The 16822-nt window shown below is 42.3% G+C and overlaps 1 protein-coding gene across 1 annotated transcript in view; it reads right to left on the bottom strand.

Annotated features, from left to right (window-relative positions):
• HMCN1 (hemicentin 1) overlaps positions 1–16822 on the bottom strand; it is a 157289-nt gene that overhangs the window by 102162 nt on the left and 38305 nt on the right. The window contains exons 5-11 of the mRNA XM_079314622.1: positions 16426–16597; positions 15165–15271; positions 12150–12270; positions 11430–11693; positions 11043–11187; positions 7455–7576; positions 2279–2554 (exon numbers count right to left, since the gene is read on the bottom strand). Of these exons, the coding sequence (XP_079170748.1) occupies positions 2279–2554; positions 7455–7576; positions 11043–11187; positions 11430–11693; positions 12150–12270; positions 15165–15271; positions 16426–16597 (1207 nt within the window). The remainder of the gene's footprint in view (positions 1–2278; positions 2555–7454; positions 7577–11042; positions 11188–11429; positions 11694–12149; positions 12271–15164; positions 15272–16425; positions 16598–16822) is intronic.

The following is a 16822-nucleotide window of genomic DNA, read 5'->3' as shown; positions in this document are numbered from 1 at the left end:
TCCTCAGGATTTATCCAACTGCATTCCAGGATCTTCCAGAGTGCCCTGGGCAGTACCCCCAGCCTAAAAAGTCCCAGGTTTCACACAGGGCTGTGTCCTACCTGCATCCCAGTTGTGGGGAGCAGTGGGAGGCTGGGGACACAGTGTGTTCTCCTGAGCACAGAGCACACAACTGGGCCACAAAGTCAGCCCCCCAAAGAATCCAGGCTGTATTTGCACAGCTGCTGGCACAGGAGTCACATCAATGTCCCCTCCAGAAACAGCAGCATCAAACCCAACACTTTCAAAACAAGGGCTCACTACAACCCCCCTCAGTAGGAAAAGCAGATGCTGGGTTATTTTTAGAGCCACCAGCATTTGTTCTCTGCTTTAACTCCCCCTGAGAGAGAAAACAGGGATGAAAGCAGTGTTTATTCTCTTATGATCCAAAAATCAGAGACCTACATGGAGCTGGTCCAACAGTAATAAAGGGATTCAGGATGAATTTAATTTGACATTCTGAATTACTTACATCAACACAAAGCATGGACCCATCTCCACCAGTTAACAAGATTTCAAATTTCCCTCTTTGGTGTGTTAACAATAACAAGCCCATAAAGCTGTAGCTCTTACTTCTGGCCACCCTTCACTCCTTGCTGGCACATAAAATCTGTTTTTTGAAAACTACTCCAGGCCCTAACAAGCACTGCAAGTTGTACATGACAATCACTCACTGAGTGAAAATGGACATCCCTTCAATAAGTGTTACAACTCCACTTTTGACCTCTGTTTTGGAGCACCTTGGGTCAAGCTATTCAATTCAAAATTTCTTTTTTCCATAATTCTAAGTTTTCCATTAGCTAACAAATTACTAGAATTAGAGCAGAAAAGTTAATTAATTAATGTCCCCCTCTTCACAGAACATGATCCAGCAGCATTACAAGCAGAAATCTGTTGGAGTCACCTACACATGACAGAACCATTTTCTTTCTGTACAATTTTGAGTTTTGTCTCTCCTGACCCATAGACAGGCAACAAAGAACCAAGGTTCAAATCTCCACATAATCAAGGCAAGTAGGAAAAAAACCCCTGCATTTCTTCAAAAATTTAAAAATATTTGCTCCAATACCAATTATTACATTTATACCTTTTCTTCTTCTAAATTTGTTCCTGGTATACAGCAAAAGCCCAGACCTAGATTTATTTCGTCTCACTCATGCTGCCCTTTTTAGCTCTGATTTTTAATGAAATCACATAATGGTTTGGAAGGTGGAATGTGAATGGTGCTGAGCCTGAGATACAGACACAGCACTCTGCCTTTCAAGAGACAAAAAGCCCTTTATTGTATTGAACTGCTCCTTAAATAGCGTTCTTAATGTTCCTCAGCAAGCACTTGTGGCTGGTTCAAAGTTCAGGCTGCCCAGCCCTCTGACCAATAGCCTCTGCAGCCAGACAGGAACCCATTGGTCCAAATCCCTGTCTGGTTCTGAATGTGTCCTATTCCTGTCCATGAAGGACTGTTTGTCCCACCAGGCTGCTTCTCCCATGTATGGAGAATCAATTTGCCCAGTAACAAGGCTACCTTGTACTGTGACAGGAAGGGATATTAAAGCCCCCCTCGTTCCACCCCCTGCCATGGGCTGGGACACCTTCCACTATTCCAGTTTGCTCCAAGCTCCCTCCATCCTTGGACATGTGATAATTGATAAAAAGGTTGTGTTAATCATCAAAGTATTGGAGTTTGTATAAACCAGAATACTCAGGGCTGAAATAAAGCTGTTTTACTAACAGTTTGCAAAGCAAGGCTTTCATGCAGCCCAGCAGATTGTGCAAAATCAGATTTCCTGCCTTTGCATAATTAATTGCAGCCTATCCACTAAGACCAGACTTACTGACTCCCGTCGTTTCTTATCTACCAAGACCAGATGGTTATCTACGAGACTGGACAAATTGTCCAGAGACTTCATATTGTCCACCAAACCCACCGACCACCACTGCTTACTTGGCAGAATTATGACAACAAAAAATAACAATTATTGATGACTACAAGGAAAACCACGCTATAAAAGGGAGCTGCAAACCAAAGTTCAGTGCAGCATGGAGTGGGCAGTGGCCCCCATGTATCCCCAGTGCGCTGCTTTCTCTGTCTATATAAAATAAATCAATCAAAGTTTTGCTGAATATCGAGAGTTTTGTTTCTCGTTTGTAACAGTTGCAGGGATGGGCTGTCCAAGGCTGTGGGTAGCCCACTCCAGCAGCAGCCCTGGCAGACGAGCTCCCGGCGCGGTGCCGCCGTTACCTTGCACGGTGAGGAAGACGGTGGCGGTGGCAGAGCCGCCCTCGTTGGCGGCGGTGCAGCTGTAGCCGCCCGTGTCCGAGAGCCGGGCCGGCCGCAGCTCCAGGGAGCGGTTGGGCAGCAGGCGCAGGCGCAGCGGGTCCTGCAGGCGCGCGTCGCGCCCCTGCCGCTGCCACGTCAGGTTGTAGCGCCCCGCGCTCTGCACCAGGCAGCTCAGCACCGCCGCGGCGCCCGGCAGCGCCGACACGTTCGCGGGCACCTGCACCACGGGAGGGGGCTCTGCGAATGGAGAGCAACGGGGTGAGACATCCTTATCAATTATCTCATTGCCCAGAATCGTGTTAATCATGGAAGTACTGGGGTTTGTATAAACCAGAATACTCAGGTCTGAAATGAAGCGTGACGCTAAAGAAAGGAAAATGTATGATTAAATCATTTTGTTTTACTAACAGTTTGCAAAGCAAGGCTTTCACACAGCCCAGTAAGATTCTACAAAATCAGATTTCCTGCCTTTGTGTAATCAGTTGCAGCCTATCCACTAAGACCAGACTTACTGATTCCTGTCATTTCTTATCTACCAAGACCAGATGGTTATCTATGGGACTTGACAAATTGTCTAGAGACTTCACGTCATCCAGCGATCCCACTGATCACCACTGCTTACCTGGCAAAATTATGACAGCAAAAAAATAACAATTATTGATGACTACAAGGAAACCATTATATAAAAGGGAGCTGCAAACCAAGTTTGGTGGAGCATGGAGTGGGCAGCGACCCCCCATGTATCCCCAGCACTGCTTGCTCTGTCTATATAAAATAAAGCAATCTAAATTTTGCTGAATATCGAGAGTTTTGTTTCTTATTTATAACAGCAGCCTTCCAGCATTCTTGATAAACAACTTTAGGCACACTACAGAACAAAAAAATTGTCATGTAATTTTAATATTTAATTATTTATCTAATAGGTTAGGGTTAAATATTAGGTTTAATGAACTGTGTAATAATTCAGGTTTAATATTTGGTTTCATCTCCCATTCTGAAGCCACTAACAGAACCCAGGGCAGCAACCTCATTTGCTGACACTGAACTACCTGCCAGGGAGCTCACATCACAAGGTCACACCTGATCCAAACTACCACATCCTGTGGGATGAAAAATCATATCCTCTATGAGGAGGGGCAGCTCTGTGTTCTTTGAGCACAGCAACAGGAGGGAGATAGGACCACCACAGGCCTCCAAGTCTGATCTTGGTGACCTCACCTGGTGGCATCTCAGTGAGCTATGCAGTAGATTTCTACGGGTTGTATATGGACAAAAAAAAATTAGTAGGAAATTCTTCCAGCAGCCCCAATGGAACCAAGTTAACACCATTAGTGTTAGCACCATTAGTGAGTTCTTTTCATGATGGATTTCATACAGAAATATGGAAGGGGGAAGCATCCATGCTGTTATTTGATTAAGGAGTTCATAAAATAGGGTAAGAAAGGGGGAGGTAATAAACACAGTACACAAACAGCCCTGACAGACAGCAGACAATGCCAACAGCCACTCCTCCTCATGCTGACTGAAGGGCACCAAAAGTTACCAGCATCATTGCAGAGGGGCCAGCCCAGACTATGCAGCTGGTAAGGACACAAACCTGAAGTCCCTGCTATGGTGGGGGTCAGGGCCAGCTGGCAAACTCACAAAGGAACATGCAGGGAAGTGAATCAGAGTAGATAAGGGAGGAATAGGCAGGAAAGGGCATAAAAGGGGGCCTGTCCCCTGTAAAGCACCACCAGTCATTGCCTTGTCTGCCTCAGCCCTGACCTGACCAGCACACCTTGTTCTCTCACTAGTAAATCCCTTCTTTAAGTTTCCCAGGATAACTTTAGTCCCTGCTCCTTCTCTGTATCCCTGCTAATATTAAGTGCCAGCTACTGCAGCTACTGGTGTCAGTAGACTGGGTGCCAGCTGCTGCAGTCAGACCAGGGGTTTAGGAACCCCCTGCCATTAGCACCATCTCCAGGGGTGCCTGGAGTCCCAGCCCCAGCTCTGGGAGCCCACAGTGACCTCAGGCAGGGCTGTGCTGCCACAGGTGTCCCTGGGTATATGGGATGAGCTCTGGCAGCCAGGCAGGAGGAATTCCTGCAGCTATGTACAACATCCTTCAATACTCACTTCTACTCAAATCTTTGGGAATTTCATCATCTTTTCCTGTATATGTTTTATGTTGTAACTCCCAGTATTTGTTACCTGCTTTCTACCCAACCTACCTGTACAGTTCTATCGTGCCTCCAGAAGAAAGCAGATGCAGTAATTTTCTACTAAAATTATTTGAAACCACAGATGCTTAAAATAGCAGCAGTCATTCTGCTCCTCCCTGAGATATTAATGATCAAGGAGGCAACATTTCAAGAAGGAAAATGCATTATTTATGACTTTATGCATTCCCATTAAAAATATCCCATATATATTCCATTTGGTTTTCCCCAGACTGATTCTTGAACAAAGAAAACTCTGCAATAAATTATACTTTGAGAGGGATGCTTGTGCAGAAATGAGACAACTGTAAGAGCAAGACCAAACCTTTATCAGTACACACCAAAACACAATTATCCTAAAAAAAGCAAGGATAACAGAATTAAAAAAAAAAATCTCTATTTATTAAGAGTTAGAGATACTCCTAAGTTCTGAACCAGCCATAAATCCTCCTCCTCAAGGTCTTCTGGGAGGTCTCAGATGAGGTTCACAAGCTCCATGCTGGATGCCTGCACAGCACTGTGGGCTGGTGTGCAGCTCTGCCTCCCTACAAACACAGTCCCAACAGCAATTCACTCATTGCCAAATCCACAGACTTTAACCCATGCAGAGGGGAGTCAGGAAAAGCCACACTTGCTTACTGAATGGAATTTCTCCCCTGTACATTTTAGGTTTGGGATGTTTGGGTGAAACAGTAAATCTTCTACTGCTCATCAAATATATTACCTAAACTCAGGAAAGAGAGAGATGAAGCCAGTACAGGTCTGGAATCCCCATCTTTTGCCAGCCTAGTGGGACAACACAAGTTTTGGACTACCCCAGCCTCAGCCCACAGCAGTGCTCAAACTCAGCCATCCTCCAGCACTTCACTGGCCCTTCAGTTAGGGTGTTGCACAAGCTAATGAGCCATTTGACATTTTAAAGATTTAATAGGAGTAAAACAAAGTCAAACTCAAGTGTTTGCTTTCCGTGAAATGAGAAAACATTGGCACAGCTCCAATAGTTTTCACACAGCAGTTGCCAGAATGGATTATCTGTGATATACTGTCTGTCAGCTGGGTAAACCAAGAACACTTGAAGAGATTGTTTACTTTGCTTTAAGAAGAAATTTCAAGTAATTTTCTTGCAAATATTTGTACACAAGGATTTCAAAGTATCTCTCTCCCATTAATACTCTGCAGGGCTCTGAACAGAACAAATTGTCATGTTTACACAGTGACTCAGTTCCAGACCATCACTTGTGCTTTGTGAACGAGGGGATATGGGATTTTTTTCCCCTTATTACTCTTGGCTTTCAAGTGCTATGAACATCACAAGAACAAGGTCAGGATTCTCTTTCACGTTTCTCTGTGATGAGGAGAATTATTGCAATTTCTAGACTGAGAATCTTTATGCCCACAATTGCTTGCCCTCCAAGCCATGGTTTAAAACAAGCATGTGGGAATATCCTTTCTTCTTGAAGGATTTTTGTAGCCAAAATACAAACTAGTGCTCTAGAACCAGGATCTGGGTAAGCACAGATGTTATTGTTCTGTTCTGCTCACTACTACATGTGAATAAAAAGATGTTCCTTTCCTCAAATTCATCTCCTGGTCCAAGAGGGCTCTCTCTTTACAAGCTTTGCCTAGGATAAAAATCAATGCTATCACACTGGCTTCTTTGCATTTGCTCATAGTACAAAGAAAGGAACATCTCTGCCTGGAAAAGGGAAGGTGAAGGCTTATGGAGCCACTGAGAGGGTTGTTTTAGGGAATACACAATTAAGAGTCTTCTCAGGGCAGAGGAGAGGGGGAAAAAAATGAGAGAGTCTTTGTTCATAACATGCATCAGGAGAAATTCTGATCAGATATACAAAATATTTTCCTAGTGGGGGTAATTAAGCACTGAAGGCTGCCCATGAACTTGTGAAATCTCCACCCTTGGGGATATTCAAAGACTGACTGGACAAGTTCCTGAAAAACATAATCAAGCTTGGAAGCTAATTCCCTCTAAGTGAATCAGACTAGGCGACTTCTAAGGTGCCTCCAGCCTGCATTGTTTTTTAATTCTGTGATGCATAATCCAGGTTAATTTACCTGGAGTAGCTACTGCAGGAGATAAGAGGCAAGAAAACTTTAATTTCAAAATTAATTAAATGAAACCCTGAGTCAAAAAATGTTGTTCTGAGTTCTCCCATTCCTCCGTGTCACAGAAAATTAACTGCTCCAGGGTTTTCCTAGATTAGCAGCAACAGTTGTTTGTTTTGAGACTCATATCTGACGAACACCAACACAAGGCTGTATAGAATGGATCTTTTGCTACAAACTAGAAAATATTTTTCCCACTCACTCTGTCTGCATTGCAATAGTTTAAAAAAAAATAAAAATAAAAATTAAAATTAAAATTTGCTATAGTATAGGCAGGGGTCTCATCCATCCACCCACAATCAGAAAGAAGTCTACTGTTTATTTAAAATAATCTTTGTGATTAGCCCGATTTTTACCTCATCCATTTTACTTCCTCATCTCTATTACCACTTTTAAGAAATTCAAGGTAATAGATGAGATTTCCAACAATTTACTGATTTTTATATTGTAAAAAAAGGAGAAATTAGAACACAACTTTCATACTTCCTTATACATCAGAAAACATACATACAATCAAGCGAACATATAATTGCTATAACATGGAATAAAAATGAGAAGAATTGAAATCTGAGATTTAAGTTTTGGATTCTACAGGTCAGATCCATTCTGCAAGTCCAACTGATTGCAGGCATTAAAACCAAACCAACTTTGATATTTAAAACAGGTTTGTTGAACGAGCCTCAGCTCGCTTGTGGATGCGGGTGAGGAAAACACACAGTAATTAAAAATACACTTACAACTGACTGTATTTGACTGGGTGCTGCAGTGCTCAGGCCCAAGGGGTTCAGGCCAGAGGGGTGGCTGGCACGCACCTGACACATCGAGGAATGTCTGCGCGCGTCCCGTCCCCGCCGTGCTGCTGGCCACGCACTCATAAACGCCCTCGTCGGACACAGACACCTGGGCAATGTCCCAGCTCGTGCTGGAGGATTCCCTGCAGAAGGAAAGGGCACTCGCTGAATCCCCCAAGGAACCAGAGCTACACCAGCTGGGTTTTATGACTGCAGACACAGGAGAGTTGCACAGTCATTAAGAGGAAAGACAGATCCCCCGATGAATCAAACTGGATGTCATTTTATGGATGGTATTTTCTCATATGATTTTGTAGAATGACCCACTTGCACATCAGAAAATAAACCTTTAACAAGTCAGCAGCTGTCACACAATATCCAAAGGCAGTGTATTGGCTGTCATTCCCCCAGCTGCTTGTGCTCTGTTGTATTTACTACCTGAGAAGGCACAGTCTTTGATGCCAGCTAATTTCAGTGCATGTACATGGTACCAAACCCATGCCTCTTACCAGCAAAGGCAGTAAGATCTCATCCCCTCACCTGAGCTTCCTAAACTCACAGGTACAGGCATCCAGAGAACGCTGCAGGTTTTCTCTAGATCCCAGCAAGGCCAAGGCTGCTGGGCAGTAACACCACGTTGGTATCACACACAGTGTGAAAACAGGAAGGCAATAAAACTGTAGCTACATAGGCTACTTACATGTGCTTCAAAACATTCTCAGTTTCTCATGACTCAAAACCACATTTCATAAACTACAGACACACAGAGGATGATATAAATGAGCAAACCAGTGGTTCCACAGTGTCCCAGTGCTCTTCATGGCCTGTTACTATGGCACATAAACAAAACTGATAAGCACCAAAATATCTGTGAGAGCTTTGGCAAGTCATTGCCACATTACAGGAAAACACTACATTAATGACCCCTTTGTTTGTCTGAATAGATTGATTTATCAGCCCTTAAAGGATACAGAAGGAACAAGAGACTTGGAATATGTGTGGAAGTTCAGTGCTGTAGCACCATGAGACACACAATACAACCACACCACAAATGAAAAGTGACCTTAAACGGCTTTCTACTTTTTCCCTTTTACTTCATACTTACTCTAGATATCCTAATATATCATACTTCAAATCTATGACATTTCCCAGTGCAATACTGACACATGAACATGGCAGCAACTGCCAGCATTAAAGAATAAAATAATATTTCTTCCAAATAACAAGTGAGAAACTCCTCTATTTCACGGAAAGAATTTTAAAAGTGAGGTTAGGAAATCATGTTACACTTCCTTCCTGACTTGTGCTACACACCAGATGTCAAAAATTGAAGCCTTGAGAACAGAAGCACAAAGGGAAATGTGCCCGGGGGTGGAACAGCATGGCAAAACAAAGACCTGTGGTGGACTATGAAAGAAAAATTTAAAAAATTAAACCAACGCTGGAAGCAAGCTCAGGGCATCTGCTCCACACATGGGTGCTGGGTGAGGAGCTGTACCTGCACATGGGATAACTCAGCACCTTCCAGCACCACCATTACCTACCAAACTCATTTCACTGTACGTGCAATCTGCTGACTGGGCAGTTGGTCTGGGCAGCTTGGGAACTACAAACATTCAAACTCCCAAGCCCAGATGACCCCCTGGGTCCCAGTCACTCAGAGCATGGTGGTGCTTGGGCTGTATCAGACCTCACCTCCTGGACACCCCCATCACACTGCTCCAGACACAGATGGGAAATCACCAGGCTGTGGCTCACAGGGAGAAATTAAACCTGTAATTTCACTTCCTAGCACATGGTTTGGAGGGATATATTCTGCATGGCTTCTTAGACTTGAATAGCAACCACAAATATCAGTTGATTATGAGTGAATTTTTTAATTATCGTGACTGTTGTTTTGATTAACTACATGAATTGCCTTTCTTGTCAGAATTTAATGTCTTATTTTTGCTCTGCAGGATTAGTGGTGGGATCTGCTATTTATAATTCAGAATGGATTGCAAAGACCCTGTGTAATGCTCAGCTCCCATTGATTCCCCACTGCAATGAGGTGCTCAACTACTGCCCTTGAACTCCTATACCAGGCTGGGCAAAAATGCACTGGGTTATTAAGCAAAATCCAAATTTTCTTACTACACTGCCACAGAATGCAGAAATGTAAAAAGACAAATCTGTTACAATTTTTTAAAATTTCTTCTTCCTGACATATGCTACTCATTTAAAACTAGGAATTATTATTGTAGCTGATTGTACCTCTGGAACCAAAGTAAAAAAAGTACTCCAATTTCAAAGTCTGTTCTCCTCATGAACCCTGAACCTGTAATCATTCTAAAGGTATTCCCACACAGAAAACTGTGGCAATAGAAATATGATATTCAACTTGTAAATCATTTATGGTTTGAAATAAATACTAAAACAGTTGAATAAAGACATTTTAACACCCAAACAAAACTTATTCAATGCAGAGATTCAAATCTGCACTGAACTACTAAGCTGGACAAACCCTGCCTGGAACTTCATTACAAATAAGAAGCAAACAAGCCAAGCTGAATTAGATCCTATTTAACTATGACCAACAATATTTGGCTTGAGCTATGTTTTGTTAAATTAGCTTGGATGATGTGTTCATTCATCTGCTCTGTAACAGAAAAAAGAAAAACGCAGCCGAATCAGCTGGACGTGTGAAGAACAAGGAGAAATGTGGGGTTTGATACCTAAGGAATGGAAAACATTACACAGCAGCCCAAGTGTGTGCTGTGCTGGGGCTGACTAGGTGTCACTGGCACCTCATTAAAACCCAAACCACACCAAGCTGCAGCATTTCCCACTGCCAGCAGTGCAGGAGCTGCAGGATGTGTTTACTCAAGTACGCTGTACCTGCTGGAGAATGCAGAATTTAATCTTCAGTCTGCTCCTGAGGTACTTCAGGATGCTGACACTGTTTGCTAGTGCACACTTCCATTTTGGTTTTAATAAACAATTAAAAAGGGCATTTTATGAGTATTTTAACTAATTTACCTGTCTTTTTAAAATTATTCTTCTCTCACCCTACAGAGAAAGGGCACACAATTCTTTTTCTATACAGAAATCTGAAGAGGCTTCTGGTTCATCACATAAATTTTGCTACTTTGAGAGATTTTCTGAAGATGGAAGTTTCTAGGGCAAGTCTTAGGACATACTTCTAGGCATCAATGAAAGAAATTAAAAATCAAGCAAATTAATGTATGCCCAGTCATCCATGTATCACTGGAGCCAGAGTGAGAGGTATGTTTCATAAACCAAGTGAGTTACCAATTTTGCATAAAACTTTAAAAAATATAAATTAAATCCATTTCCCTTCTAGACTTTTAGATCCAGTTTATCATAATTTCAGAGCACCATCACATGTACAGAGTGTACACCCTCCTCTATATATCATATATAGATATCTCCATGCATATATAAATATTACCAATATCTCCATAAAACACAACTTTCCTGATGAAGAGCACCAAAAATAACAGACTAGAAGTAGAGGGATCTAGACAGCACATAGAAGTAAATAATAACAGAAATCATAAGCTATGAACAGGAAATGGAGCAGCATTGTGAAAAAAGGTCACTACTTACTTGAAGAACTGATCCACTCCCAGTTTTACTCCATTTTTAGTAAAATGCTGAGTAAAAGGTATAAGGCTTTCCACATGGCAAGGAACAGAGCCTGGCTGTAAATAATATCCTGGAGTCTTTATGGGCATTGTAACTTTGGGGGCATCTGAAAAAAGAAAACATTCCCCAGAAAGTACATTCACATTTACTAACACACATCCTATCCTTTCCTTTTATTAAAAGAAAGCCCCATTTCTGATAAAGCTCCACTTAGTAGTGGAGCTTTGCCCCAGTGAACTAGAGACAGATCTTTGGAAGTACTTGTATAAGTCATAAAAGCACACAAGATCTCAGTTTTAACTGATTCAGATCAGACAAATAAACAGTCAATTCAAGTTAGTCTCTTACCAGGAATAATACTAGAAAATGAAACACTTGAAACTCTCTGAAAAAGATAATCGTCCTTGTCATAGCCCGTTATTTTAACAAAAAAAGCTTCATCTGGTGGAATGAAGTCAGAAATATTCCATAGTCCATAGGGCTTTCTGTCAGGATAGTATTTCACAGGCAAGGTCTTAAGGAGTTCCCCTGTAATACTCAGAAGTTCCAGTCGGTCTACTCTAGCTGGAAGCAGGATCCCTGTGGTATTCAGCAGCATGAAGGTAGGAATCCCTAGAAAAACAGAAACATGCTATTTTAAGTGCTAAAGAAAACAGATAACTAAAACATGGAAGATTAAATTCCATCTGCATGGCTCACTACTCCATGAATGCACCATTCAACTCCAGCCCTTACCTACAGAGTAGGGAAAGGCCGAACTCTGCTGAGTTCTGCTTATTAGATGTGAGGAGACCCAGCTGGGGAGAGTTTAAATTACTGATTTCCAACAGGTGCTTCTGAAATAGCAGCCTCTTTATGAACTCCTCACCATGCCCCTGGGCTAACTAAAGTGCTTTTCTGAAGCTTTAAAAATAACAGAAACAGCACTGCAATTTTGAGGTGTAGTTAAAAATATCTGTATTTATGTCACACAGATACAGAACCCACAGAATCCCTGGAGTTACCATAAAGCTCTACTCAATTTTGGGGGCCTGAAGCCTTTCATCATGGACTGAAGTGGAAACAAACCTTGCACTGGCCTGCTAGATGTTTTTTTGAAGTCCAGGGTGGGCTGCCTGGAGAAGCCAGCTCGGAAGTCGATGGTGCTGAGCCCCGTGATGCGCACAGAGTGCCTGCCACTGCTCGAGGTCTGCAACACAGCCAGAACGTGGAATCAGCTCAGAGGGTGAGCCAGCCAGAGCCAGGGACTAACCCCAGCAAGGCAACAGCAGCACACCTGGAATAAAGCTTTGCTTTCACATCCAGGCCCTACAGCTGTGGTGTCAGCAAAGGCAGACAGTTTGTCTTGGAAGTAAATCACACCAACAAATCAACAACTCCTTGCCACATGCTAGTGCCTGCAATGGGAGGGGTCTGGGAGTTAGGACCTGACCATCACAAACTACTAGAAAATGGTGAGTGAATCAGAACTCAGCAGAAAAATCTATGCATTAAAGGTGCTTCTCTTCCCCAGGCAAGGGGAAAGCAGAGGGTGCACAGGTATCTCTATCCCCTGGTCTGTACCCTGTACCCTCACCTTGTCATTTTGCTTCAACCAGCAAAAAAAGAAAAATCAGAATAACCCCAACCATCCATCACCCTTGAACAGCCTGAGCTTCATATTCTGGAGAGAACAGCTGCTTTGATGAAAGTCTTTCATCTTAAAGAAGATAAATCAAAGTAATTATAGGTTACTTCCTATGCAGAGAAAGAAAGGTCAACTTCCACTTGCCAAAGGTGCACAGCAACCCATGGCTTTTCCTCCTCTCCTACACCCTTCAGGGTGGAAGCTTCCTTTGAGCTTTCCCTGGAGTTTTACCTGATCCATTCTCAAAGAATCCTCCAGAAGAGAGGCTACCCCAGAGTAACCCCCACCACTGCATGTGAGTATCAAAAATTAAACAGTTGTTTCTTGTAACTAGCAGCCTTGGGACAGGCATCAGACACCATGACAAATCAATGTCCATCTGATTAAAACAACATATTTCCTTCTATTTAGTTAACCTTTCACCTCAGAAATAGCACCACTAAAGCCTTTTTTATATAAGCCAGCTGTTAACAATATAAAGAAATATTTAATTGTGCCAAACAACTCAAGGTATCAAGCGTTAATTGCTAGTTAAAATTTCATTAGATAAACTCAGTGATAAAGTTCTGTTTTTATAGCTTGGTGCATCTGTATAAGGAGTTTATGGTGTGAATGAAATTTTCACAAAGCTTAAGCCTTAAGTCTTAAAATCTTTGTTCAAATAAACCAAGCCAGTGACTAAAGCCGAGTACACAATCCACAGAAAAATATACTGGGAAATAATTTCTCTATTTGAATTACTCAGTCCTTTAGATATTTGTGAGTTTTAAGGCCAGAATAACCTTATAAAATTTTACCATTTCCTAATAACAATTAACATACCTCTCACTGTCATGTCTAGGAGTTGGGGGTTTCTGTGCAAACACCAGGAATTAGTTTTGTCAAACAGGACTGCTTTTCAATTATTATGTTTAGGTCTCTTCTCATTATTTGTAGTTGAACATATATTACAGACACTGTACAATAGTGTTTCCCTTCCCAGGCTGGATGAGTGCAATCTAAAGTGCAAATACATATTTGTGAAAGATGCTTTCCTGTCTTTCAAACAACATCCAAAAACTGCCCAAAATTCAGGTATCTATGAAGAAATGTATGACCTGGCTTACTCATAAAATTTAGATTAGAATATTTCAACTACATATTCAAGAGATTTTCTTCATTTCCTTTTTAACCCAAAATACATAAATTTGAATGTTTTATTCATGCCTGCATGGAGCTGGAAACAGCATTATGCTGAGCTTAGAAAAAATCCCCCCAAAAAATCTCCCAACTCCCAAAAATCTGCCAGGCCCTGCCTGCAGGAGCAGCCTAATGCTTGGCACTGCTGTTGGCTCTGCAGATGTCCCACTCTGAGCCCAGCACTCCTCCCCAGCAGCCAGCACCTGGGTGCTGGCACACACCAGTGGCTCAGCTCACATCACACAGCCAGGAGCAGACAGGGCTCTTCCTGCACTGTCCCTCTGGGCTGTAGAGCACTGGCTATTTGCTGCACTGATCTCTCACCCTAGAAGTCTCCAACAAGTGGTAGAAGTGAATCCTCCAGCACTGACTGTAGAAAAAGCTCTCAGGACTCAATGTGGCTCATGTTGCCATGTCCAGCAGGACCCAAACCCTTTTCATTTTTAACAGCCCCCCAGGTTCTCTGTACTGGAGTTTTCAGCACTTTTGGTCATAGAATCATGGAATTGGAAGGGACCTTAAAAAGTCATCCAGTGCCACCCCATGCCATAGGCAGGGACACCTTCCACTATCCCAGGTTGCTCCAATCCCCAGTGTCCAAGCTTGCCTTGGACACTGCCAGGGATCTTTGGGCACCCTGTGCTGGGGCCTTGCCACCCTAACAGGGAACAATTCCTTTCCAATAGCCCACCCAGCCCTGCCCTCTGGCAGTTCAAAACCTTTCCCTTTTGTCCCATCACTATCTGCCCATATAAAAAGTCCCTGTCCCTCATTTGATTAGCCCCCAGTCCTAGACAGGCATCCAAACAATTCTCCCCAGAGCTGCTGAGCTCAACATGCTTTTGTAGCTGCAGTTCTGCAGCAGAATCAACAGCTTCCCCCAGGGCTGTGTGTGAATTAATGATCCTTTTCAAAGCACCTCTGTGCTTAGGGCAGGGACAATGCACAGCAGGATCCATTCAGCACTGCCTATAAAGTGCCTCACCCGGGTGCCTTCCCCTCCAAAAATGACTACAGAGTATTTACATTGCTACAATACAATAGTTCAGTCAGAAAGGATCTTCACCAGCAGGATTGTTTCCACATCTATTTAGGAAAGCTGGGATCATGCAGCTTTACCTACATAAAGAGGTATACAGCAATATTAAATACAAGATCATAGGACATTTACTGTAACACTCAGCTGTGAGTATCTATGATAAACAACATGACAAATCATTATACAACCCCCTTATATGCTACAGGACAATCATACATGAGTTCTGCAATAACTTCACCTTAATTGTCCATGTTCCAGGCTCTGGATCTTTAACATTTACTACCTTTGCAGAGTTGTGAATATTTAGCAATTCATTCAGTCCTGATCCCTTACTGAGCTGCTTGCCTGAAAAACAGAAATTAAATACAGGATGGAGTAAACACAGTATTGCTTAAAAAAAAAAAAAAAGAGAGTAAATACAATATTGTTGTTTTGTACCAATGTATTTCTGATACTTGACTTACTCATTACTTAGCAGTCAATGATATTTATAACAGTCAAAATTCCTCATAATTCTTTGACAGAATACCGAAAACATTAATTTGTATGCAGGAATTGGCTCTCCAGAGAGGGATTCTGCTCCCTTCAAGGCTGACCCTGAAGAATCATCAGCCCTATAACCCACCTGGCTCTTTCACAGCCCTAAAGGCAAAGAGGAAGTGGAGACTGGGCTGTCCAGTGCATGTTTTCATAACCTACTGGAGGTACCTTGGGAAATTTCAGTGAGACCCTGTGGATTTAGATGCATGGAGCTGATCTGTGAGAAAGGCCAAGAAGAGGTGGGGTCACAGCTTCAGCTGAAGCCTGACACTTGCACCCAGGACTGTGTTGTCATGGCTTGAACACAGACACTGAGCAAATCTCTCTCCTGTAAACAAGAATGCCCCAGTGCAGGACAGACTAGACCATGCTGCAGGGAGCCCATTCTGGGCATAAAATACTTCCAAGCTACTCAAGCTATATCCTTAGGCAAAAGTCATTTAGAGAATACAAAATATGATCTGAATTTATTTCTGGAGTGCTGTTCCAAGTTCCTAAGGCATCAACATAATAATAAACAACAGATTTGTTCAAAATAGCTTCAATTACACATTAGATCCAAATCTGTGATTGCAGTCCCCATCACACACTGCTCAGCTGGAGATGGGCAGGGGAGACAGGTTTGGTTCTGAATGTTCTCACAGTTCAAAAAAACCAGACCAGGTTGAACTTTCCTCACATAAAACCCAGACATCATGTACAATCCTTAAATGATGGTTCAGGGAATACAAAAGCAGATGAAAGGCAAAAGTGTCCAGCAATCTGGAATGCAATGACAAATAGTAACAAAGAAGATGGAGGTGAGATGAAGTGAACAGAATAAGGAAGTTTTTCAGTTTCCTCCAAGGGAAAAAAAAAACTTGGAATATTGGGAAAAAATTAAATATCAGAAGGGATTTTTCCTTCCCTTCTTTCACTAAGACAAAAAAAAAAAAAAAAAAAACTATAAAATGCTTCACCTAGAGGATTATGAATCTCCATTGCTGGTGAAGGACCACTCAAGGACACTGTAACTTCCTTCAGACTGGGATCAAAAGGGATCTGCCAAGTATTTACAGCCATGGACAGATGGTCTGTAGACAAGAGATGCACTTTGGAGGCTTGAACTGCTTCTTCAACCCATTTTAACACCTAGAAGAGAAAAGAACAGTTGTTACTATACTTCAACAGTACTGGCTGTTGAAATATTTTCTGTTGAAATGCTTGTCTCTTCTGTCTTGTAGAGATTCCATACTGATTTATTTTTTAAAAGGTGAATACTTAAAGCAAATGCAACTTTAATAGAAGATACAAGCAAAGCCATGGTCAGCATGGTGTTTAAAGGAATACACAAGCACACCTCTCCACACAACAACC

This window comes from Erithacus rubecula (assembly GCF_903797595.1).
Source record: "Erithacus rubecula genome assembly, chromosome: 10".
Lineage (NCBI taxonomy): Eukaryota > Metazoa > Chordata > Aves > Passeriformes > Muscicapidae > Erithacus > Erithacus rubecula.
Note: the sequence above shows the minus strand (reverse complement) of the source record. Positions and strands in the feature narration are given on the sequence as shown.